The 27,387-nt window shown below is 44.2% G+C and overlaps 1 protein-coding gene across 1 annotated transcript; it reads left to right on the top strand.

The window, feature by feature from the left end:
• On the top strand, positions 1 to 27,312 carry CC2D1B (coiled-coil and C2 domain containing 1B). The gene is made up of 25 exons (XM_073643476.1): positions 1 to 300; positions 3,514 to 3,643; positions 4,076 to 4,214; positions 6,255 to 6,364; positions 6,602 to 6,742; positions 13,608 to 13,730; positions 14,589 to 14,823; positions 14,923 to 15,032; positions 15,658 to 15,733; positions 15,816 to 15,887; positions 16,304 to 16,428; positions 16,938 to 17,010; positions 17,105 to 17,223; positions 18,130 to 18,277; positions 18,361 to 18,533; positions 18,698 to 18,826; positions 20,311 to 20,369; positions 21,158 to 21,274; positions 21,777 to 21,850; positions 22,511 to 22,569; positions 22,751 to 22,802; positions 24,551 to 24,650; positions 25,080 to 25,173; positions 25,657 to 25,785; positions 26,914 to 27,312. Exons 2-25 carry the CDS (start codon positions 3,575 to 3,577, stop codon positions 26,914 to 26,916), a joined length of 2,529 nt encoding a protein of 842 aa, XP_073499577.1. The 5' UTR covers positions 1 to 300; positions 3,514 to 3,574; the 3' UTR covers positions 26,917 to 27,312.
• The last annotated feature ends 75 nt before the right edge of the window (positions 27,313 to 27,387 follow it).

Raw genomic sequence — 27,387 nt, forward strand, 5'->3', positions numbered from 1 at the left:
CTGGGTGACAGCGGCTCCTACTTCCGGGATCACTCCTCCTCCCAGCATCCCCTGCTCCTGTCCTCCATTGACTCTGAGGACCTCTTCCCGGTGCTGGGTCCCACGCCTCCTCCTCCTTCTTCTTCAGCTTCTCCTCCCGGCAACGGACAGCCTGGAAGCCGCCATCATTAATTAACCCTGCACTTACCATACTGTGGTATAAGCCTGTCCCTGCAGAGCGTCACATGACAGGAGCCGGCTGTGCCCGCTGGTATCCCTCCGCTGCTGAGCCCTGCACCCTGGTTCCCGTGTGACCCCCAGGTGAGTGTGTGATGTGGTGCCCCGTGGCATGCTGGTGATTGTAGTCCCACAGCAGCTGGGGAGCCGCAAAGTTATGCGCAGCTGCTGCAGTGATTTCTGTGTTTGAGGCTCCAGACACTACAACTCCCAGCAGCTCTTGCAGTGTGCTGGGAGTTGTAGTGTCACCGCATCAGTTAGGAGGGTCCGATCCTACACCCATCATCGCTGCTTTTCCTGGACGCCCGGCTTAGCACAGACATGCAGCCAGCCCTATTGACCCATTTCCTCATAGACTGTAAGCTTGTGAGCAGGGCCCTCACTCCTTTCGATATGAGTTATGTTTATTCTGTATTGTCTGTATAAGTCCCCCCCTAAAATTTGTAAAGTGCTGCGGAATATGTTGATGCTATAAAAATAAAAATTATTATCATTATTGACTTTAATGGGGCAATGTGTTAAAGGGACAGTCTCCTAAATGCAATCCCAGCCTATAAGGTCTATTGGGACCAAAAACCTTATAGATACGACACGGTGCCCCCCTCGGTGTATTATAGGGGTGGCCATTCCTGAGTACATGTCACCTCTCCTGACACATTCAGTTTAGTCAGTAATTTTACTCCCCATAATATAACAATTCTGAAAATTCGTTGTATGATATAGGTCCTCTGTTGTCCCTCCTGGAAATGTATGACTAAAGCAATAACTGTGTGTTACTAATCGTGGAGGGGGTGGTCCCGTACACTTAGACCATCCAGGCATTGTTGACCGTGTCACGTTCGAGGAACACACCTTGCCCTAGTTGTCAATTTAGTCTACATTTCTAGGAGTAATAACAGAGGAACGACACGAGAAATAAGAAGAGGTGCCACCGTATTATTGTGATTTTATTTTTCTTAGGGGGAAAACAAATATTTAATCATACAGAATAAGAGGGATTTTTACTGCTGTTTGTTTACAGCTTGTTGTCTAGGTTACCAGCCACTTCATCAGTCTGTCAGTAGTGGCCGGTCTCCTTGGCAAGGATCCTCAGTGCCCTTGCACTTCTGTGGTGCTTGAGAGGTAAAGCTGCTTCTGTTTGCAGCATCAAAAAGCACTATAGCGGATCACTAGCGCAATAATGCTGCTGGTCTGATCTGTCAATCAAGCAGGAGAGCAGTCCCCCAACAAGTTGGGCACTGCTGAAAACAAATTATGAAACAACCTCTTTAATGGTTAATTTGCAAGAGCCTTCACTGCACAGAACACTTCTTCTCCAGAGTCCAGTGGTGGCGGCTTTACACCACTCCATCCGACACCCAGCATTGTGCTTGGTTATGTAAGGCTGCATGCAGCTGCTTGGTCATGAAGCTCCAGTGTTTGTGCTGATGAGGAGGTCTGTCCTTTGCAGTTATGGAGTCAGCAGAGCGGTGGTGACTTTTCTGCCCTCTGCTCCTCAGCACTCGGCCCCCCGGGTCTCCACTTCATGGCTGAGTTGCTGCGGTTCCTTCACTTCTCAATAATATCACTCACAGGTGATGGAGGAAGAAATGTCATGCCCAGACTTGTTACCCCGGTGGCTGCTAGTACAGGACCGTGCTTGTATCAGCGAGCTCTGCACCACTGGCTGCTCTGTCACATGGTAGTAAAGGCAGACGGCACGGCGGGGGCCGGATGTTATACACTGGGGGGGGGGGAGATAAAAAACCTGAATTGATTGATTGACATGTCCCAATACTTTTCTCTGTAGTCTACGTTCAAGCTTGGTGCCGCCAATTTCATTGTTTTTGCATATTAAATTTCCCAGAGCAGCATTGCACGGCGAATAAGCTTCCTTACCTTGGCATGCCAGAGCTGGTATGTCACTCCCGAGAAGGAGAAACATTACCCCTTAGACCTCAGTCCAGAGCCTCTCACCTAGCCAAATCAGTTCTCATACTTTGCACTGATGAGGGCCAACAGCCCGAAACACCGTGTCTGCAAATTGAGATTCTGATTTGGCTTTTATCCTAAGTCATATCGCACGACTCGTTAAAGGGTCGATTGTGACTTGTAGGATCCCTGCTTCCAATAGGTGGCGCTACAGAGTACAAGTCCTCTTTCTCTCTGAAGAGGCAATTTGCACATTGTTTTTGCTGTGAGTTTTGGAGACTGCAGAAAACAAAATAAACACAATGTGAACGCAGCCTAATATAATCTATGATAAACCTGTTGGAAACCCTGGTGAGGAGTCGTCTGGTGAGTCAGAGCAGAAATCACCCATGTTTGTAATGAGATTACATGTTGGAGGCTTCCTGGTGCAGGTCACAATCGTGTTGTGCAAATCCACAGCGTCCAGACCCATCTTTGACCTCATTTCAGTGACTGTCTGATAATCCTGCCTGGCTGTCTGTTTATAGGAACCCGGAGACTCTATAATCCTGTCCTCTGTCCGGGGTCTTTTCTTATATCGGATCAGTGGTGCTCCAGCTCCTGCCGCCCCCATTGATCCACTATTTGAAGGGGCCATAGCTCTCTGCATCCCCTTGTTTGCCAGGCAGGACGCCTCACGTTCTGCATTGTTATTCCTGCTATTACAACTCATTGCTGCTTAGTCGCAGTCATGTGAATAGGACTGAGCTGTAATACCAGGTGCAGCCACTACTAAATGTATGGTGCTGTGTCTAACAATGAAGGGGCCATGGTATTTGCCCCTGCTGTGGGCTGATCAGTGGGAGTGTTGGTAGTTGGGCCCCACCAATCAGGTATTGATGATAGGATACATAATATATATTCAAGTCCCAGAGTACCATTTTAATTGTGTGTGCATTTAGGATCAGGAACGCATGTAATACGTTTTCTTCTAGTATCTTCATCGTGTCTTGTGCCTAAATGAACCTCCATATGTTACATAATTGATTTTTAATAGAATAGTGTAATGCCTAATTTGCCCTGTGGGGGTGCTATAGGGAAATCAAACACTTGCTACAGGTTACAGCTGATTGCTGAGATCTCAGCTGCAGATTCAACAAAAATGGATTGTACAAAGCGGATAACTGTCCAGGTCTCATTTTGTATCTCTGATGAGAGAACTTGTGTAATCATTCCTGATGTGAACATTGGCCAACGATGAGTAACGTTCGGAGGATTCTGATAGAAGTGGAGCGTCAGTGATGATTAATCTGACGTTACGTGTACTGAAGCTCTCGTGTCGCCTTCCTTCCAGCTTTCTATTACTGATGTGCTCCTTGCTGCTTCCTTGACTATTTCTCTTTTTAGGGATTCGCGATCACCAGTAATCCATACACTGGGACCAGCAGTAGCGCTTCCATGAGCCGAAATGCTGGGCAGGAGACCCGGCAAAAAAAATGCCCAAGCCAAGGGCAGGGGGGCAGCCGCAGCAAAGGAGGTAAGGAAATGCCAAGGTGGGTATGGAAATGGCGCTCCACTAGTGTTACGGGTGGGGGCGGGGGGGATCCTTGGAGTGCCGTACTTATTGTATATAAGCTGAAGAACCCGCAAGGTTCACGGGGCTCTGATCTGGCAGTCACGGACTACCGATGTGGCTGCTGAACCCGTGTCCGGTGACAACTCTACAAAACCTTGTACATCACAATACAACACATGGATTTCCACATGTGACCGGTAATTTTTTTTTTAAAGGGGATGTATTGGATAAGCAAATAGTGCCACCCTTAGGCTGTGCCTGGTATTGCAATCCATGAACAAAACTGAACTTTAATTACTGCTTAGCCCCTGAACAGAAGTGACTCTGTTTTTGGGACAATGTGGACAACCCTGGTGCGATCAGTCTACTTATGATTCTTTGTCTGGTTTGTAGCTCGGGCTCTTTATAGACTTCAACCCCGAGGACATGATGATGGGTATCCCAGATGACCCGGACGACGGAGATCTTGAGGCAGAATTGGCTGCACTTACTGGTGGCAAGGTTGCACCTAAGGCCAAGCCTAAAGGAAAAGGTGAGCAAGCCGGCCGGCCGGCCATACACATCAGGTAGATGTCCGCCGAATGCTTGTTAGGCTGACTGCAATCTCTCAGGACTTCCTGTGTACATAGGATGACCGAGCATTCATATATTTTCAGTAGGGTGAGAGAATTTAAGCGTTATTCCCTATCCATCTGGAATAACTAATACAGGGACCCTCCAGCGATCTGGTGTGTGCATACTCAACTTTCACTCCATTCATTGTCTATGGGACTGCTGGAGAGAGTACATTGCTCTTCTATTATCGGCAGTCCCATAGACAATAAGTAGTGAAAAGTGTTGAGCATGCGCACCTCCAAGATGGGTGTGCAGAACTCTAGTTTCCGGGATCCAGAGCCCCTTTCTTGGTATTTGTCGGACCCCCAACGATCAGCAAGTTATCCCCTGGTATTCTGTATGGGTGTCCTGAAGAAGGAGTCAGTGTGACTCTGAAGCGCATAGACAATAAACCTGCATTCTATATCCGATCGGGAATGTCTTCTTTCCAGTAAACGCAGACTACTTCCATAGCCCTGACTATTTTTTTCCAGAGCCCCGTTCTTTGGATTTCTAGGGGTCTCAGCAGTTGGACCCCCAACTATCAGCAAGTTATCCCCGATCCAATGGAGAAGGGATAAAACTTTTTATTTTGGCAGCTAAAGGGCCTGGCTCTTCTACTGTACCACTGCATGTCTCCCATACAGAAGCATGGCTAACCATGCAAGTTACTAACTTCGGAGTGAAAAAGGGTCTCAAAATGGAAATAATCCAATATGTCTGAATTATGAGAAAGCTTTAGCCTCCATTCCCGTTTTTTTTTTTTTCCTCATCTGTCACACAACTTCTGCAGAGCTTTCTCCTCTCATCGTATCATTGACATCTTGTAGATACATTTGACATAAAGGACTGATTTAACAAATTAACACCTACAACCAAAGGAAAATGCCAAATAAATATGATGAAAAAAATAAATAAAAAATCATCAGGTCGTCAACACAAATGAAAAAGCCCTACAAAAAACCCAATGATAATAAATAAAATCAGAATGTAATTAAATAAATGTATTAATTTACAAGTTTTCTGTACATAAAATACCAAAATGCACAAGACAGGACATGATAAAATCCAAAGGAGGGGGAGGAACACAGGATAAGTAGCAGATGGGACAAAGGTCTTCTAGTTAATCCAATGGTAGTAACATAAATAGAAAAGACAAGGACCATTCTAAAGTACATATTAGTGAGACTACCAAAGGTTATAGATAATCACACGATTAGATAAAATGACCCTGACTTTCCAAAAAAATCAATCTGATAATATATTATAAATTTTTAATGTGTCAAGGAGGTCCAAAAATAACCAGAAGAGTATGCCGTAGGATGTAATATAATCAATCAGTGGAACATAAATCTCAAGGCGCTCCGCATAGTACGGCGAACTAACAGGTATAAGTCACTCATGATAGTAACAGAGCTGAAACATCCATAAAGTAAATGTAGCTGTGTAACTTCCAGCTTGTGTTTCGCTACGCTTCTTCAGGGAGTGCTTACTTATATTCTGATAGTTTATTTTATTGTCATTGGGGTTTTTTTTGTATTGGGCTTTTTCATAGTGCTACATTATAGTAAATGCCGCTGTGTAACCTCCAGCGTGCGTTTCGCTGCGCTTCTTCAGGGGGGGTTAATTTTATTTTACTTGATTTTTTATTCTTATTGTTTATTTTATTATCATAGGGTTTTTTTGTTTTACGACAGAAGCTCTTGGACAAATCACGCAACCAAAAGTACTTGTGCGAAATGTCTGCAGTTTGCTGTCACGTGACTATTTTAGAGCTAAGAGCAAAATTCCAGACACGTTGCACAGTTGCTTGCAAACTATATCGACCGTGTGTCGGATATTACATGACAGTCTCCTCTTAGTCACAGTAGGTGGCAGCGTGGCCCCATTTGACAATAATTAGAGGCGATTTCACAATGTGACCACAGCCTAAACTTTGCTGCTAGTAACCCATGACCCCCTTACTATGTCTCCACAGCTCCTCTCCCTATGGATCATATCGAGAAGATGGCACAAGAATGCATGAAAGACTTGGATGCAGAAGACGGAGATGATGACAATGACCTGGAGGAAGATGATGACTTGCTGGTAAATATTAACATTGCAGTATCACTACAGTGATATTTTGCAAAAGAAGTAGCAGAATTCTCTGAAATTTGGTTTTAATGAATGAAAATTTTTAGAAATTTACAACTTATGTTTTTTCTTTTTACTTTTTATCTATCTATCGTGCAGCAAAATATAAATACGAACGTCTCCACCCTTTCTAACCTTGCCAAAACTTTGACATATGAAAATGTTGTTTTTTTGTGGTTTTCTTAATAGGCTGAGCTCCAGGAAGTGGTAGGAGAGGATGAGGAGGAGACATCAACCTCTTCAGATGTTGTAGAAGTAGCCGCACCTCAGCAGGTGGAAGATGCAGACCCTGCACCTCTCCTTATCTCCAACCTGAAAAGCCCATCACAGGTAACTGCCCCAGAACTGAGCAGCGCCCCCTACTGTTCTCACCTTTGTATGTAAGTGTCACTGGAGGGTTCGATTTATCAGATGACAATTTTGGAGTCTGAGATTCTGTTTGTTCCTTCTTTAGCTGTTCCGTCCAAGGTGGAGTCTTTTCCAGCATTAAAGAATTGCAAAGACCTGCAGAGAGTATTGCATTATTTACAATGCAAGTGTGGTAGGAACCCTGGGGTGACATCCGGCCTTGAGAGCCATGCAAACATGTACATTGGCCCCCCTGATAAGGAAGAATCCCAAGCGATTCTTGCTGGGAAAGATTGACTTAAATTGCATTTTTTTTTATCTTTTTTTTTTTCTATCTAAAAGATTTGATATGTCACTTTGGGGAGAAATTGGCGATCGCGGTCCTCACTGCCACTTAAATGCAGTTGCCACCCATTTAAATTTCAGAGGAAATATGGATTAGAAGGATTGGAGGGTGGGGAGACCGGACGAGTTAGCTGGTGACATATCAGGGCAGATTTATCAATACTCCTTTACTTTTAGACATTGCAAACTTAGATTAGAAAGTCTTGAAATGCGTCAGTTATCGTAGTAGTTCATGCATCTTGCGCATCGTTAGACTATCTACTCTGAGTTTACACTGCCTTTTATATGGCTTTTTTGTGCCAGAAATATGCGCCAAAATTTTGGTGCATAGTGTTGTGTGTTAAGCCACGTCCCTTTCCTTACTGCCTCACCCACCCCAGGGGGCACGGAGTGTCTAATGCTCATAAGACCAAATTGCAAATGCCAAGAGAAAAGTTTTGAACAAAGTTTCTAAAAATTGATCTGACATCATTGCACTGTTATTCAGTGGGAAACCTGCCCACGCAGTGTGGCGATCAGCCCTTACTGGTCTATTAATGCAGTTCACCGAGATTTGGCGGTATTATTTTTTTCCGTTTTGTTTAGTTCTAATTTGTACAAGCACATGGAATATGTATAAGGATCAGCCTCACTTTCTAACGGATATTTGCTGGAAGAACCCCTCCCTGCGGCTGACACAGAGGCCACACTGTTCCCTCTCCTGGCCCGGTGTCCCTGTGTTTTTATTTCCACCAGTAACTATTTCCACTCACTCCTGCAGTGGGATCTGCAGGATTCTGTATGTATCGGGCATCCTCACTGTGACTATAAGCTCGACTCTAAGCATAAAGGTTTCACTGGTCTGATCCTAAACCCAAGACGGAGATGACATTTAGGATCTTGTCGCCAGGGTCACTTATTTTCCAGCATGCTTCAGTATAGGACTAATCTCAAGCTTACTCACTGAGCCAGTTAGAACTGGAGAAGATGCCGATGTGATGGTGAGTACGAGAGATCCCCTTACTATATGATGGCGAGTACTAAAGGAAGAGGGGAGTAAGCCACTGACGGACACCTCTGGGGGCAGCTTATCTCCTAATGAATCAGAAGGATGGGGCATGATAATGCAATATGCCCGCTCTTTCCCTTCCCGGACATAATATCTTGCAGGGGGAAAATTCCATATTGTTGGCCAGTATTGCTGAAATCAGTGGATTTGGTCAACATTAAAGGGGTTGTCCGGGCACAACATATTGATGACATATTCGGCAGATTATCAATATGAGATCGTCGAGGGCACCCCCTCCAATAAGCTGTTATTTGCTCCAGTAGATGGAAACACTTTGTAAGATGATGTAAAGTACAGGACTATTCATTGTATAGCTGCTGCTGCTGCTGCTGGGTACGGCAGAACAGCCCCTATAGTAAGTGCAGCTGTATTCAGTGATTAGCTGCTGCTGGGTACAGCAGAACAGCCCCTATAATAAGGTACAGCTCTTTTCGGTGTGTAGCTGCCGCTGCTGGGTACTGCAGAACAGCCCCTGTAGTAAGTGCAGCTGTATTCATTGTATAGCTGCCGCTGCTGGGTTCTGTAGAACAGCCCCTATAATAAGTGCAGCTCTATTCTGTGTGTAGCAGCTGCTGGGTTCTGTAGAATAGCCCCTATAATAAGTGCAGCCCTATTCTGTGTGTAGCAACTGCTGGGTTCTGTAGAACAGCCCCTATAATAAGTGCAGCTCTATTCTGTGTGTAGCAGCTGCTGGGTTCTGTAGAACAGCCCCTATAATAAGTGCAGCCCTATTCTGTGTGTAGCAGCAACTGCTGGGTTCTGTAGAACAGCCCCTATAATAAGTGCAGCTCTATTCTGTGTGTAGCAGCTGCTGGGTTCTGTAGAACAGCCCCTATAATAAGTGCAGCCCTATTCTGTGTGTAGCAGCTGCTGCTGGGTACTGCAGAACAGCCCTATAAAAGGAATAGGAGCTTTTTTTGCAGTACCCTGCAGCGATCACTACACACTGAACAGAGTTGCACTTAGCAGCTCCTTACAAAATGTTTCCATCCAGCGGCCACTGAAGGAAATAACAGCTGATCAGTGACGTGACTGACGTCGGACCCCCACTGATCTCACAGTTATGACCTATTTTATGAATAGGACATCAATATATTGAACCCGGACAACCCCTTTAATGTGTACTGGGGTCTTAAGAGAGCCAGTATTTGAAAGGCATAGTGTGAGATTAGGAAAGAGAATTCTATTTTTTTCCAGGAACAGAACAGCACCACTCTTGCCCAAAGGTTGTGTCTGGTATTGCAGCTCACTTAAACGTTGGTTTGCTATAAAACCAAAAACGTTAGAACTTGAACAGATTGTCAGAAAATATATTTCCGTGGGTACAAGATGGGGGAAATCTGTTTAGGGGCTTTAACCCCTTAAGCCCCGCGGGTGGTTTGCACGTTAATGACCGGGCCAATTTTTACAATTCTGACCACTGTCACTTTATGAGGTAATTACTCTGGAACGCTTCAACGGATCCCCCTGATTCTGAGATTGTTTTTTTGTGACATATTGTACTTCATGATTGTGGAAAAATTTCGATATCACTTGCGTTTATTTGTGAAAAAAACGGAAATTTGGCGAAAATTTTGAAAATTTTGCAATTTTCAAAATTTGAATTTTTAAGCCCTGAAATCAGAGCGATATGTCACACAAAATAGTTAATAAATAACATTTCCCACATGTCTACTTTACATCAGCACAATTTTGGAACCAAAATTTTTTTTTGTTAGGAAGCTATAAGGGTTAAAAGTTGACCAGCGATTTCTCATTTTTCCAACAAAATTTACAAAACCATTTTTTTAGGGACCACATCACATTTGAAGTCACTTTGAGGGGTCTTTATGACAGAAAGTACCCAAAAGTGACACGATTCTAAAAACTGCACCCCTCAAGGTGCTCAAAACCACATTCAAGAACTTTATTAACCCTTCAGGTGCTTCATAGGAATTTTTTGAATGTGGAAGAAAAAAATGAACATTTAACTTTTTTCACAAAAATGTTACTTTAGACCCAATTTTTTTTATTTTCACAGGGGTAACAAGAAAAAATGGACCGCAAAATTTGTTGTGCAATTTCCCCTGGGCACGCAGATACCCAATATTTGGGGAAAAACACTGTTTGGGCGCACTGTAGGGCTCGGAAGGGAAGGAGCGCCATTTGACTTTTTGATTGTAAAATTTGCTTGAATAATTAGCGGACACCATGTTGCGTTTAGAGAGCCCCTGTGTGCCCAAACATTGGAGCTCCCCCACAAGTGACCCCATTTTGGAAACTAGACCCCCCCAAGGCACCTATCTAGATTCATAGTGAGCACTTGGAACCCTCAGATGCTTCACAAATTGATTCATAAAAATGAAAAAGTGTTTTTTTTTTCACTTTTTCATTATTACGAATCAATTTGTGAAGCACCTGGGGGTACCAAGTGTTCACTATGCATCTAGAAAGGTGCCTTGGGGGGTCTAGTTTCCAAAATGGGGTCACTTGTGGGGGAGCTCCAAAGTTTGGGCACACAGGGGCTCTCCAAACGCAATGTGGTGTCCGCTAACAATTTGAGCCGATTTTCCATTCAATTTGTTAGCGGACACCATGTCGCGTTTGGAGAGCCCGTGATGTGCCTAAACAGTGGAGCTCCCCCACAAGTGACCCCATTTTGGAAACTATACCCCTCAAGGATTTTATTAAGGTGTATAGTGAACATTTTGAACCCAGAGGTACGGCACAGAATTTGTTTACATTAGGTCATCATATTGAATAAGTTGTCATTATTCTTGAGCGCAAGTGCTCGCTACTTGAGTTTGCATCGGGTACTCAGGTATGCACCATGTACAGCGTGTGCTCGAGTGACATGCTCGAGTCCCTGCTCCGCATGTTTCACGGTTATTAGACACCCAAAAAAAAACATGCGGGGATCGCTCGTGCATGGCAGGCAATCCCCGTAAAGTTTTTTGGCCGCGAAGCATATGGGGCAGAGACTCGAGCATGTCACTCAAATACCCACGATACTCAATGCATACCTGAGCACCCGATGCAAACTCAAGTAGCGAGCACTTGCGCTCAACACTAGTCGCCATATCGTCATCTTTTTTTCTTACTTTTGAAAAAAATCCCAACCCCAGCCCTAACCCTAGCCCAATCCTAACCCAAGAGTTTATTTTTGACGCTGTTCCTTGTGCGGTATAAGTGATTAGACGACGTTATTCTTCGGGTCGGTGTGATTACAGCAATGCCAGAATCATATGAGGTTTTTATGACTGACAGCTGTCACACACTAAAAGACGCATTTTTTTGTAAAATCTAGTTTTTGCATCGCCATATTTTGAGAGCTATAATTTTTCCAGATTTTGGCAGACAGTCATGTGATGGCTTGTTTTTTGCGGGATGACTTGACGTTGTTATTGGTGCCATTTTCAGGCACGTGACATTTTTTGATCGCTTTCTATTCCGATTTTTGGGAGGCAGAATAAACAAAAACCAACAATTCAGGAATTGTTTTTTTTTTTTATTCTGTTCCGCGTGTGGTAAAATTGATAAGGCAGCTTTATTCTTCGGGTCAGTACGTTTACAGCGGTACCACATTTGTATCATTTTTCTATGTTTTGGCGCTTATACACAATAAAAGCTATTTTATAGAAAAAAATATTTTTTAGTATCGCTTTATTCTGAGAGCTATAACTTTTTTATTTTTCGGCTGATGGAGCTGTTTGGCGGCTTGTTTTTTGCGGGACGAGATGACGTTTTCAGCGGTATCATTTTTATTTATATGCGTCTTTTTGATCGCGTGTTATTCCACTTTTTATTTGGCGGTATGGTGATAAAGCATTGTTTTTTGCTTCGTTTTTTTTTTTTTTTTTTTTTTTACAGTGTTCACTGAAGGGGTTAACTAGTGGGACAGTTTTATAGGTCAGGTTTTTCCGGACGCGGCGATACCAAATATGTGTACTTTTATTGTTTTTTTTTTATTTTTTTTATAATAATATTTATTGATGGGTACATTATATTTTTATTTTTGGTGTATTATTTTTTTTTATTTTTTTTTATAATATTTTTGCACTTTTTTTTTTTTTTTTTTTTTTTTCCACTTTCACACAGTTTATACACTTTATTACTTTGTCCCACTCTGGGACTTTCACTTTTTTTTTTCTGATCGCCTGTATGGCACAGGAATGGAGCACCATCCCTATGCCATGAAGGCTGTCAGAAGTGCACAGTGTGAAGATTGCTTGGAGATGCACTGCGCATGTCCAAGCAATCTTCCTGCTCTCTGGTGACCCGGATGTTGTCATGACGACATCGGGTCGTCATGGCAACACCCGGGAAGCCTTTGCAGACTGCGCTGGAAGCCGGAAGAGGAGGTGAGTATCGCCGATCACCTCCCCTTGCCGCCGCGATCGACTTCGATCGCAGCATCGCGGGGGTTAATGTGCTGGGAGCGGTGCAGGACCGCTCCCTGCACATAGTACCGGGTGTCAGCTGTGACAATCAGCTGACACCCGGCGGCGATCGCGCCCGCACAGCCTGTGTGCGCGCGCGATCGCGATGACGTACTAATACGGGTCTGGCTCTTAAGTCCCAGGGCACAGACGCGTATTAGTACGTCAGATGTTATTAAGGGGTTAAAGGCGAGAGCTGCCACTGCTCATCACTTACCGGTCCTACATCTGTCTCCCACTCGCTTCTCGTCAGGTCATGTAGTGATTCCACGCTTCCTACCAGCAAAAGGGCGAATATAGGGATGAAGTAGCACCTGGGACAAGGGGAAGTCTCGCAGGACAGAGGATGGACAAGATCTGAAGGGCATGTCACAACTGTAGGTAGCGGAAGAGGTCATTGTTTGGAAGGTTTAGCTGTTCTTTTAGCATCTGGAAAGATCTGACCGAAATAGATCAATCCCACCCTTTCTGATATAGGACCCCCCATGTGTTGCAGATCAGACCATAAGGCCCTGCCTTAGAATTCGGTATTGAATGGAGACTCATGGGTCCTTGTAGAAGAGCGAAGTAGCACATGTAATGGATGTGAGCTCTCCGGGTTGTAGGGACAGACGATAAGAAGATGCGTCTATCAAACTGCTTTGTGTTTACATATATTGGCGTTTGTAGGAGGACGTATAGCACCTTCGGCATACCCATAGCAGGTATTGGCTGTGCTATACTCCGATTGCTGCTGTTAACTATTTAGATGCTGCTATTAATCAGAAATTTAAAAAAAAAAAAGTTATGACTCTTGGAAGAAAGGGAGGAAAAAACAAAAGTGCAAATAAGAACTATAATTATATAATTTCGTACTCTGTAATAAATGTCATGCACTGATCTCATACACGGTCACTGTGATTATGCTAAGTTATTTTCTTCTTCATTTCTATCGGAATGAAAGGTTTTTGTCTCTGTAAATGCTTTGTTTTCCCTCACTTCATTATCTAATTAATGCATGTTGTGATATGACCCACTTTTTTCGTGTACTCCGCAGGCGAGCGCCGGGGGACTCGTACAGACGCTAGAGGAACGGATCTCCAACTACAAGACTGCCATTATCAATGCAAAACAGAGCAACGAAGGCTCCAAAGCCAGGCGCTACGAGCGGGGGCTGAAGGTCAGACCCTCTTGCTACAGTATGTGTTGCTTTGGGTCATCATGGCGTTGTTCATACCATCCATATTTAGGCGCTAAACTCTGTACAATCCTTTTTATTCCAGTGCTTTGTGTCCTATACTTCAGAGTATGGCACCAATTGCTGCACACTTCACCATTTTGTGTGCATCTGGGCTATTTTTCCAAAATTGGCATCACATATTATAAGTACGCCCCTCTCTGTGATCAGATTGTTATACCACATGGCATGAAAATACATTAAAGCCGAGCTTGCATAGGTCCAAACAAGTTTTAGTTAACACAGATCCCATAAACGTACAAATCCAGGGCATGTTTTCCTTTATTGTTACGTTCCTCGTGTTATTCCTCCTGGAAATATATTAAAGGGATTGTCCACTACTTGCATATAGATTGAGCACTACAGTGCCATACACTGCTTAGTGGCCATTTTTGGGTACTACAGCTCAACTCCTAGCACTGAACTGCTGCTGGTGAGAACAGACGTTACACAGTGTAGGGAGCCATGCTGTGCCGGCTCCGTGCTCCTGATACCAGCCATCGCTGCAGCTGATCAGTGGGTGTTGGACCCCCACCGATCATAAGGATAGGCCATCAATATCTAATTAGTGGACAGCCCTTTTAACAGAGTCATCACATTGGGTTGTCTCCACACACTGACACTGCCTAATCTTTTCTGACATAGTCTGACAATGTAGAAACGCACTTTAGGGAGATGGTAATACATCGTTGTCTACTCATACTCACATTTCCAGGAGGAATAACAGAGGAATGGCACGATGTAGCATTTCATGAAAATATGTACTCACAGAATTACATCTATTGTATCTCCATCTTGCAGACATTAGAGTCTATGTTAAAAGCGGCCAAACAAGGGAAACCAGTGATGGAGGAAGAAATGCCGCCACCAGTGGCCTGTGGGAAGTCTACGACGCCTGCCGAAGGCTCGATGGCGGCCATGGAGGAAGAGCACCCTAGTCAAAGTGAAGCCCTTCCCACAGAATCTGCCAGCAGCCAAGACCCTCCAGAGAGGACAGAAGTGTCAGCTCCGGGGGCCGAGGAGCAAAGTGAAGACGGTAGGACTTCTAACCATACACATCAGATCATATACCACAGCCATATGTGACGGTATGTCCGCCCTATCTCACTACCACTGTAATGATATCAATTTACAGACCCCAAAACTGTGCTGACGGCAAGACAGAGGGAGTACAAGATGGCGGCTCTGAGAGCGAAACAGAGCGGAGATCTGGAGAAAGCCAAGGAGTACATGAAGATTGTTAAGGTATTTATTGGGTGCATGCAGTAGATCACACGTGGTTAAAAGACTCTATACTACAAACTGATGCGGATGTGCCATTACTTTTGACCAGGTAATGGCACATCCCATACGTAGGAGGAAGAATATAAATCTTGTTCGATGCTCCAGATTATTGATTTCACAAGCAAAAAAAAAAGTTCACATTAATATTACATTCCTGTAATACATGAAAAAGTTTTACTAACTTCGTCATCTCGCATTTTAAAGGGATCATCCATTATCGGACCGGTGCCACTCCTCTGTACTCGAAGCTGCTTTCCCCACTGGTCTGTTGATAGCAAAATCCAGTGGCCACTGATCAGTAGCAGCGTTCACATCTGGTCCGACAGCGAGGAAGCCTTTAAATGCCGCTGCCAGGCAGCCTCAAACACTGATTTTGAAGGCAGGTGCTGGCTGTATAACACTGCCGTCTCCTGCCCTGTAAGGTGCAGGCTCGACTCCTGTGCCTGCTCAGCTGCTGCATGCATTACTTTTTACATACATCCTGGTACAGGAAGTGGATAATAAGGGTTTTTCTAGTAGAGTACAACCCCTTAAAAGTTGTATCCTCTCTTTCACATGTCTTCAAGGTTCTGTTTTCTCATTTCAGAAATTCAGCAATGTTCTGGAAGCTCTGGAGAGCGGACAACCTGTGGACCTTAGCCAGATGCCTCCTGCTCCAAATGGTATGCAAAAGCCGCACCATACATGAGAAAAGCCTGCAGACATCATGGATTTTTGTACCTGTTATTTCTTCTTTACATTTAGACCACAATGTAAAGACCCCAGAAGTGGCCATAACTCCAGAACCTCAACCATCCGTCCCTGTAACTACACAAGGTGAGAGACTGAGATTAGGACACTACTGGCATTGTCCCTCAAAACCTGTCGCCTATTCATTGGACTGATGCATAGGATGGGGTGATAAGAGCCTCATCTATGGGGGTCTCACTGTTAGGACCTCCACTCACTATGAGAGCTGGAGAAGTCTATAGAGTGACTGTCAAACGTGCGTGAAAGAGATGCCTTCATCAGTCCCATAGTCAATGAATTGGAGCGACAGCACAAATGCTCAACCATTGCTCCATTCAAAGGGGCTGCACAATTCGTTTTCATTTTTGCAATGAGTGAGGGCCCCAGCATTGTGATTGACATTTATCGAAGCTGCTAGTGGTGCTGTGTGACCGGTGGAAGAAAATCTGCTTCTCCTGGAATAAAGCTGGTATTGACCAAGTCCTGTCTTTTTTGTGGTACAGCAGCCCCGGCCAGTTCTGTGTTGCAAGGTCTACAACAGAGAATGGAAAGATACAAAGCTGCAGCACAGCAAGCCAAAGGCAGTGGAGACGAGAGGAAAGCAAGAATGCATGAAAGGATTGTGAAGGTAAAAAGGAAGGTCCATTATATCCGTCTTTTATCCTTTCCATACATTCAGTATTTTGTTGGAGGTGATGGGTTGTGCACAGTGACGCTTCCAGACACCACCGGTGCAGGACACTACCATGAAGCCCCGTTCACTCGGAGCGAGATGTTTTGCCGTTCCCTGCTCAGCGGGAGTGCAGGAATTTACTGGGGTCCTAAAGGTTGGACCCCCACTGATCATAAGGGCACATGCTAGAGATATGATGTAACATTGTTTTATTTCACCCCGGCTGGTAGGAGCACCCTCATTCAGGGTTAGGCAAACAACAAGTAAAGCCGAGCAGCTCGGGGCCAACATTGTGTTTCTTTGCAGAGGGCTGCACCTTTATTTTCATGGTCCACAGGGCATTAAAAAGAATGTCTCAGCTATGTAAAAAATGCATATGAATCACCACAAATGTTATGTCTGCTGAGAAAAGCTGGGCCACTTTCATAGGAAGCCAACTTACCCATCAGTGTGTTTCCCTGCAGCAATACCAGGATGCCATCCGAGCACATAAAGCCGGGAGACAGGTGAATCTGGCCGAGCTCCCCGTTCCTCCAGGTAAGCCATGTATATTTATATAAAGCAAGAAGGAGAATGGTTGAGACTACATCAGGCATACAAGAGTAAAGATCTGTTTTTTTTTTTTATCTAGGCTTCCCTCCGTTCCCTGGTATGGAGGACGCAGAAGGTGAGGGGAGCGTGGAGAAAGCGCTGGAAGCTGCCCACAAACTGGCAAATGCCAAGGAAGATGAAGAGGATGAAGATGAGGAGGTTGGCTAATGTCTAAGTGTTACTTTGCTCTTTCTTTATATATACATTAATTGTTTTTTTGTGTTTTTTTACAAATCACAAGAGACTGTACAAGATTGTACCGTGACACTAGGGGATGGGAGCTAAAATACTTGTGACGGCAGTGGACGCATCTCGTGAATGCTCCTTACAAGAGCTTGTGATTCATAAGGATTTTTCATGGATAAATTTGTAAACCTCTTTATCTTTTAGATCCAATGCAAAAGAGTGCCTCATGCTTTTGCATTACAGGGACAGATCATTGAGTTCACTAGGAACGATCATGCTCTATTTCTCCTGCGGTGACGCAGTCAGGTCTCCGCAGATCACAGCTGATTGCTAGAAGTTCTGTTATAAGTTTATCTTTGTGGGACCCTTCATACACAATGACGTAGATATCCATCATGGAGTAGGTGTATGAAGCTGAGCCCACTCTGTACTGGGGAGAAAAAGAAGTTTTATTCTGACTTGTGCTGCAATGTAAAGTGTCCAGTGGGCGTTCCCTTTACTATAAAGTGTCCTGGACTCTCAGCAGTAAACGCCCTAACCCTGGCCCCCTTCTCTGGGTGGCGACTGTAGCATCCATCCAGTAGACTGCAAGAATGGTTACTCAAGATCAGAGGGGAAAAGATAGGGGAGAGTTTCGTGCAGAGAGTCCAGGACACTTAATTGCTGCTCTGAATGCGAGCTGTGTACAGTAACCATAGAATTATATAAAGTTATACCATCGCTCATTTACAAAAATGTCCGTTCGGAGCAAAAGCTTACTAGCAAACTGATAAAAAGTATATGTATATATGTATAGTATGACATCTGTCAGCAGTATTGTAATGATGAAGTGTGAAAATCTAATACAATTGTTACATTTCATTACATTTTATTTCTCAGGATGAACAGCCGGCAAAGAAACCCGTTCCTCAAAAACCCACCCAGGTTGTAAGGCCGCAGGTATCGCCAGCTGCGCCACCACAAGATGAAATGCTCAAAACCAAAGGTGCGGGTACGGCAGGGTCTCTGGAAAGTCTCCCCTCTGCAGGTAATATTTGCAAAAGTTTACAGTATGATCCAGTGCAGGGGCTTCGTATCATCACCGACACTAATCCTGTTCCTGTATTTTAGTGCAAGAGCAAATGGAGTTCTTGGAGAATCGGAGAAGACAATACAGAAAAGCCGCTCTACAAGCCAAGCAGAACAACGATCTGGAACTGGCCAAACAGCACATGAGAGTGGCCCATGTTCTCCAGACCTCTATCGATAAACTCAAGAGCGGAAACCTGGTGGACATTACCAAGGTGGGAGCGATGTTCAGATTTGGAAACCACATTGCATCATTTTTATCACTACATGCCGGTAGTATTTGCAAAAACCTCACCCACAGGCAAAGTATAAGTGATGCAATGTGTCCACACATGTAGATTATTCTCTGTGTATAAACCTTGCATTAACAATCTCCCAGGTGCCTCCTCCTCCGCCTGTGGATGAAGACATTGACTTTGTCGTGGTTGAACATGAGGACGGCCGGCAAGCACAGAACTCTGATGAGGTGTATGCCCAGTTGACAAAGATTCTTCAAGAGCAACATGAGGTACAGAACATGAACCCCCCAAAATATTTCACCTATTCTCTCACTTGGTGCCACATTTGGGAGTTGCATTAACCTACATAAATTGTAATGATTGGAAATGTTCCCTCTTTGGATGTAGTCTGTAAAGCAGGACCTATTTATTTTATAACATAAATTAAAGGGGCTTTCCATTTTCAGAAAAAATCACAGGTGCAGTTTGTATTAAAACATAAACTAGCTTTACTCAACCTCCCCGGGTCCAGCGCTGAGTCTGGCTCTACTCTGTGTCTGTTATTGTCTGCAGCGCTGGCGTCACCTCGACAATGTTACTGCCAGTCCGTGAAGTCTACACTGACAGACACTGGGCTCATTGATTGGCTGCAGGCAACTACAGATACCAGGAGCAGCGGTAGAGACTCTGTGCTGGACCCATGGAGAATGAATAAAACAAGTCTGTTTACTCCCTTCAAACTGCGCCTCGTGTCACAACATTCGTGAAGACTGAAAACTGCCTTCCTGATACATGGTGTACTATTACTTTATGCAGCATGTGTAGATGTATGGAGCTGTTTCACACTTGGCAGGTGCCGGCTGTGTTATATTTCCAGCATCTCCCACTAACAGCAGCAATTGGAGCCAGCTCTGATCACTGCTGTATACTGTCTTTAAATGCAGCTGTCAATCACTGTCTGCAACATATAAAGGGATACTCCAGGGAGATAGAAAAAAATATTTTAATGAGCATGCCTTCATAAGCGATAAAGTTGTTTCTAATCCTGACATTACCTGCTTTTGTAAGTGACAGTCTGCTCCTTTCCTTCTGGGACGTTAGACCCTGCTCCTTCCATTTAGCCAGAATCAAGGGGCGCAGCCAGACCCTGCCAAGTTGCAGTCATTCTATCTGTGCTCTGCCTACCCTTCCCCTCCGCTCTGCACTCGGGATCCATGCCTGCTAGTTTCGCAGCTTCTTTATTAGTCATAGCTCCCTCCATGTTCCTGGACACGTAATAAAGAAGCTGCAAATACAAGATGCGATCAACTGCAAAACAAGCCATGACCGTGTATAATGTGTACTGTCATGTGTCAGGCAGGGAGCAGAGGTAGAGCGCTGATCCACATGTCATTGCATGTGCTGTACCATAGCTCTGCTCCCTGCCCGACACATGACGGTATACATTATACACCGTCATGGCTTGCTCTGCAGTTAATCGCAGCTTGTATTTGCAGCTTCATTATGACATGTCCAGGAGTGTAGAGGGAGCTAGGACTGTAATAAAGAAGCTGTGAAACGACCCTGGTGGATAGGGGAGGGGGAAGCAACCGCTCTTTGTTAGTAGATCTCCACTCTGGATTACAGATGGGGCACCGAGTTGTGTGACCCTTCTCTGTTATGTCTATATGATTTAATGCAGCATATGAGAAGGGTATGTAATCATGAAACAGCATAAAGCGTATCATTTTGAAGACCAATTACCATTGAATTTAATATTTTTGTTTTTCTTTAGAAATGTATGAGATATTCTAAGCAGTTCACACACATGGGTAATGTTGCAGAGACTACAAGGTAGGCTTCTTAAATCATCACATTACTGTCAGTTTCTATATAAATGCTGGCGTGCTGATGCTATTCTGTAGGATACTGGATATTTCTATCCATGCATGGTCAGTCGGGGTCTCGCCGGCAGCTGCAGCGCCATGGCTTCTTGGCCAGCGGTACAGCAGCTCTGCATTATCAAGTGATTGGGGCTTAGCATGGCTGAACTGCAGGACTAGACAAAGCCACAAACTTTAGAAAAGGCTGGGAAACTTCACCAAGTATTGGTGGGCCTGTATTTGGGATAGGCCATTAATATTTGATCTATAAGTGCTGTGTCCGCTTCATTGTAGAGGCAAGGTGGCTCGTATGGGAAAATACAGCTCAATAACATTCACTTATATCCGACCGAGCTGTTATACCAAATACAGCCCATAAACAATGATGCTGATTTTGGATATACAGAAGGAAAAAAAGTCCCAATTTTATATATTATTCAGCAACTGCACTGACCATAGATACATTTCATTATGTATTCCTATCAATTAAAGTCTGATCTGCATCATTTTTTTCTTATTGGGGTTTCTTAATTGTTGTTTTTTTTTAAGTTTTGAGTCTTTTCTTAGAAAGCTGTGTGAAGATACTCGGTGGTCCCGGGCATCACTTTTAACTGGGGCTCTCCACTATGGAAAAGGCCTCTATTTTTCATGGACATCTTCTATCCCTGTTTTTCACAGACTATAACGGGTCTACGTTCAGAATCCTCTATGTTCAGGCAGGCTTTTTTGTTACATTGATTATTCTTTTTTTTTATTCAGATTTGAGAAAATGGCAGAGGACTGCAAGAAAAACTGTGAGATTCTGCATTTATCGCAAGCTCAGGGCCTGGATCCTCCTCCCTATCATTTTGAGGACAAAACACTGAAAATCGTCAGGTATCTCCTTACATTACTCCATAGACTGCTGACTAGAGAATTAGTAGCGAGCTGTCCACGGTGATGGCCCCTTTAGTCAACTGGTGTGAGGGGGTTTTGTTGGGAGTCAGACCCTCACCAATCTAAGGACTTGGGGTCTTTTGACTTTATAGTACTGGAAACCTTTTATAGATCTGGCATATTGGAATATATGTATTCTTCCTCTTGTACAGCTGTATTATAAATCCCTCAGTACAGGTGCACAGGCTGCACTTGGGAAGGTCAGCATGGATTCCCGGGCTGTATGAGTCCCGTGTGCTTCCATAGGAGATGCATATGGCTTTACATACTGAGTAATGTATAATTCTAACATATTTTTTGCATCAAACCAGCCATCCTTGTTTAGGGGAGAAAGGCTTGTAGCCGGCTTTGTACGCACTGTGATTCTTTTAAAGTATAACCTTTTTTTTTTTTTTTTTAAGCTCACGGGTTGATAAAATTGCTTTCTCTCTTCTTTCCACAGGGTTTTCTCTGAACTCAGTAGTACAGAGATGCTGCTTATTATAGTTCGAGGCATTAACCTTCCTGCTCCTTCAGGTGAGGTCACTGGGTGTCTGGTTTCTATTTAGATTTTCTGCTTATTTTCTTGGTGAAAACCTTAACCCTTTGGTAGCTGTATGCCCTACTTTTATGGAGCCAGCATAGGAACTGAGCAATGTGGGTGTCGGCTGTGTTACACAGCAGGCGCCCGAGAGTGACTGCTGCGATCAAACTTGACATCAGCCTTTTAATTGGGGTATTCCTGTTTCTGAAATCCTCTATACCCAGCTGCAGTTTGTTTAAAAAAAATAATTCTTTACGTACCCTTCTCGGGTCCAGCGCGGAGTCTCCAACACTGCTTCCAGTGTTAATTATTGTCTGCAGTGCTGACATCATATTGACATCGCTGCAGCCAAACAGGGAGCTGAGCGGCTAATGCAATCAACTTGTGCAGAGCTGTTGAGCTTAGTGATTGGCTGCAGCCATGTCAATGCGACGTCAGCGCTGCAGACAATAGTAGACACCTGGAGCAGCAAATGAGATTCAGTTGTGGACCGTGGGAGGGGGAGGAGAGGTGTTTGGGTTTTTTTGTTTTTATTTATTTTAAAAAAATGCAGCTGGGGGTCATGGATTATCTATACTTTAAAAGTTTTCCAACCTGCTGAAAACATTGATACAGTACATTATTAATCAATGATGTATTTGTCTTCCATACAGGACTGGCCCCCAGTGATCTGCAGGCGTTTGTGAAGTTTGACTTTCCATATCCCAGCACGGTAAGAGTCGCGGAATGTTGTCACAAGATTCCGTTGCCATGACGCCCTTTATCTCTTCTATACGTTTTCCTGTGTTGCTCCGTTACATGTGCAGGGCTGTGGTAAGAGTCCATATACACTTGTACGCTATGGCAGATATCGGGCTGCAGTAACAGAACATTTCCCTAATTGTGTTTTGCAGGAACAACCTCAAAAGAATAAAACCTATGTTATAAAGAATACCAACTCTCCAGGTCGGTTTTCTCCTCAACCTTAAAGGACACAATTTACCAAAGTAAAACTTGATATTTGAAAATGGGGCTCAATAAAAATCAGTTGTTCAACCACTAAAATATCAAATTTATTGTAAAAAAAAAAAAAAACAAACATTTGTTTACATAGTACTCCGCCACCTAGTGTACAGTACCCAGCACAGTGAAACTCCTCCTATGACATCGCATGACGCGCCATGGATGGTAGGAGGAGGTTTGCACTGGCCATGCACTAGCAATGTAATCACTGGACCAAGGTCCTGCAAATCTTTTTGTCCCAACTATGGTGTAAAGCAATGTCCATGGTGATCTACTGCTGAGTGCCGGTGTCGCAAGTTCAGTCACTCTCCCGGTAGAGCTTTCACTGCTTAGTGATCCTCTGCTCACTAGAAGGCCGGCAATAGAAAGCGTTTACTATCCTCACTGTCAGAGAAGGAGCAGAATATTTGCAGGGTCACAGTGTTATTACCTCTTAGGCCGGTTTCACACGTCCGGATATTTCCGGTACCAGAGATATCTGTGTCCATGTGCTGCCCGTGTGCCACATCAGGAGCACACATACTGGCGTTTGGGAATTAGTGTACAGTTAGCACTGTTTCCAAGCGCTGGGTGCTTGACCGCTGCCCTCATCATTGTCCCCTGCCGGCGCTTCGATCAGCACCAGCAGGGGTTAATGATGAGAGTTGTAGTCTGCTCCTGGTGTCTCCACCTGTGAAAATAAGAATAAAATAAAAAAAATCCATATTCTCACCTGTCCTAAGTGTCCCCCACTGTAATCCATGCGACCGCTCAGCAGAGGAGCCAGGGAGAATGACTCCTGCAGTGAGCAGTGGCCTGTTACTCACTGAGCACAGCGGAGGCCTGTTCGTCATTCTCCCCGGCTCCTCTGCTGAGCGGTCGCATGGATTACAGTGGGGGACACTTAGGACAGGTGAGAATATGGATTTTTTTTATTTTATTCTTATTTTCACAGGTGGAGACACCAGGAGCAGACTACAACTCTCATCATTAACCCCTGCTGGTGCTGATCACAGCGCCGGCAGGGTACTATGATGAGGGCAGCGTTCAGCACCCGGTGCTTCAGAACAGCGCTAACTGTACCGCTGATTCCCAAGGGCCGGTACGTGTTACACGGATGGCATCCGTGTGCCGTACGTGTTTACAAGGACCCAGTGACTTGAATGGGTCCATGTGATCTGTGCTGCTGGCTAAAAATGGACATGTCTATGTGTGGGTCACGGTCCGTGGAAACATACTTACATGTGTTCAGACCCATTCATTTGAATAGGTCTACGTGTGTCATTGTCACCACACGTACCTTAAATACTGACGTGTAGGGGGAAGTAAGGACTGCAATTTTGGCTTCCAGAGGGGGGAGGAGACTGATTCTGTCCAGAGTCGTTGCAGAAGCTCATGGGAGCAAAGAATGATGATATTTGTATTGTTTATACAGCTATTAACGGCATCCCAAGGTTTTCGGAATGAAAGTCATTATTTGCATTATCCTTTGTAATACATATATATGGCCAGGACCCTCTCTCTAATTGTGGATGCTGGATGCTAAATAGTTTACCAAAGACAGAAGAGTGATGGCGAGCACCAAGCGTACAATCTGTCATGCTCTGCTCCCTTCGGCCTTGCACTAGACATAGCGCAGTTATTAGGTTTCATGGGGTTGTTGACCATTTCATTACTTGATTGATTGATTAGTTTTTCTTACTTTCCTTCAGAATATGAGCAGTCATTTAAATTGAACATTAACCGCAACCACCGAGGCTTTAAGAGAGTGGTTCAGGCTAAAGGCATCAAGTTTGAGATCTTCCATAAGGGGTGAGTGTGTGATTATAATATACGCCGTTTTTCTGAGTGTCTGGTGCCTGGGGCCGCCCCTCTGCTCCCTCCGGCCGCCCCTCTGCTCCCGCCGGCCGCCCCTCTGCTCCCGCCGGCCGCCCCTCTGCTCCCTCCGGCCGCCCCTCTGCTCCCTCCGGCCGCCCCTCTGCTCCCGCCGGCCGCCCCTCTGCTCCCTCCGGCCGCCCCTCTGCTCCCGCCGGCCGCCCCTCTGCTCCCGCCGGCCGCCCCTCTGCTCCCGCCGGCCGCCCCTCTGCTCCTTCCACATATCTGTATGGATAAGTATTGTTGTAGATGTCTGTCGATCTTTATTTCGAATATCTGCAGGAATCCTTGTTATTCCAGGTGTTCCCAGTAGACTGGAGTTCTATATGGTTGTATTCATTACTCTTGGTTTCTTATCTTTTCCAGAGTGTTTTTGCTAAGGAGCGATAAACAGATCGGTACAGCCAGTGTGAAACTGGACAAACTGGAGACACAGTGTGAAATCCGGGAGATTGTGGAGGTAAATGTGAAATCTTACTTGTGTAATATTATATTATCCATAGGGACTGTTTGTGCGATAATCTCAAACAGACATTCAGCTCTAGGTATTTTTAATAACTACCGCATATTGATCTCTCATTGCTATGGTAAAAGGATTGTACGAGATTAGAAAAAGTATCAGCAACATTGTTTCTGTAGAGAAAAGCGCCATCCATATGCTGGATCTGGTATTTATGGATCAATTTGATTCATCTTTTAAGGAGTTTGGCCAAAATATCAGCTGTTTCTACCTATATAGTCTATAGGACAGTATATAGATGTGTACACCCTTTTTTTTTTTTTTTTCGACAAAAATTGGACTGGATCCCATCTGAGGGAAGCAGGAAAATGACTGTAGCGTAGGACATTATATACCATGTAAGAAGTTTGTTCTGTGTTTGTGATATGGAGGGAGAATTTCCAGAAGATTACTGTTCTGATCTCAATAATCTTCTCATTTCAGGTATTTGATGGAAGAAAACCAACAGGAGGGAAGCTGGAAGTTAAAATTCAGCTCAGAGAACCCCTTAATGGACAAGACCTTCAGACGCTGACAGAGAAATGGCTGGTGATGGATCCAGTTACAAGGAAGGTAATTATAATTAATATCCTTATTATTATTTGGCTTTTCTTATTTCATGTCTGAATGGCTACAAATGCTGTAGTCAGATCTTCAGTCATATTCCCCTGACAGCAGTACGGCCGAGGGCTCGTTTGTTCTCAGTGGGGGGAGGGGAGTAAATGGAATATCACATTTTGGTGTGCCTCCACTAGGAAAACCAGAAAACTGGGGAGAGAACCTGTGAAAATGAACAAGCAACAGCGGGCACCACCCTATAAATTTGAATAATGAGGGGTGCAATGGTAACCATGCAAAAAAAGAAACTAGATAAAGAACATTTAGAGAAAGCTTGCACAGTAAAATAATGCACACCCAAGACAATAATATTTAGATAGAAAAAATATGTTTGTCAACTTTATTTAATTCATTAAAGAACGCTCCAAAAAGTTAAAAAACAATTAAAAGCAGCAGCAAAAAGCTGGACGCCACAATACACATTAGGTGGTAGAAAAATGCAAAATGTCCGAGGATTACAAAATGGATTACAGCCCCTTCCAGAGAGGTCTAAATCATAGCATTCAGTACATTTTTTAGCTAATACGCTCACTGCTTAAATCCCTTTCCTTCCTGCACCTCAAATTCACATTGAACCGGTTTCTTCTCACCCTCCCAACTGCACCAATGACCCCCCTAAAGGATCAGTTGTTAAAATTCAACGATCCTTGGTTTCCCCCAATGTCATCTATTGGGAGAGAGTCAGTACGTTAGTCTAATCAAAATTGTCTGCTTTAATTTGTACGGGTAACTTTAGTTCAGCAAGAAGAGGGAGTAAAGTACAAAAGACCAAGAAAGCAGAGTAACCTAAACTCAGGCGACGTATACTCAAAACTATAGTGTAGTGTGGTTTTTGTTATATAAAGCTAGATAGAATCAAGACTTTTTGTAAATCTATACCTTAGAGCGCAATTTACAACAGTTTTCTATACTAAAACTGCTTTAAATGTGGCAAAACTTTTTGCATATTTGCACTAGTTTTCACCAATTTTGCAAACTTTTTCAATTGGGGGCTTCAGTGCCTGAGTGCACAGAGGGAGATGTGTCTGCAGTACCGAATATTAAAAGTAACAGAGTTGTAATTTTTTTTCTTCTTAAACTTAGTGAGAAGCGGTAAAGGAAGACAGTGCCCTGTGCAATGAAGATGCTGCCCTTCACGCCCGTGACAGCCTGCTAAGCAACATGTCCTGCAGGCTGCGAGAGGAGTAACCTACCAAAGGATCTTCCCCAGCATCAAAGCACGTTGGAGGAACACTGTCTAGAGCAAAGGGATTTATCGGTGCAGAATGTCCGCCGTGCTGGTAGCCTCTGTAGCCTCCGTGGCTCCTAGACCAAGCCGGCCGCTATACCTTACTAACAATATAACTCGTGTCACCTTTTGCGTAACCTCTGGCTTTCTTTCATTTGTTGAATGTAAATCAGGATCTATATTCCGATTTTGTCAAACACCAGTGGACAAGCGTGATAAAAAAAAAAGAATGTACGGCAACAAAACTACCAGCGACTAACCTGTACTTCGTTGCAAACTTCTACTTCCCCCAAATCGGACAAGCAGCGGGTGTATCAATGAACTCCTAG

The sequence above is a fragment of the Phyllobates terribilis genome, unplaced genomic scaffold, assembly GCF_046119375.1.
Source record: "Phyllobates terribilis strain yellow unplaced genomic scaffold, ASM4611937v1 Scaffold_8__6_contigs__length_399053987, whole genome shotgun sequence".
Classification (NCBI taxonomy): domain Eukaryota; kingdom Metazoa; phylum Chordata; class Amphibia; order Anura; family Dendrobatidae; genus Phyllobates; species Phyllobates terribilis.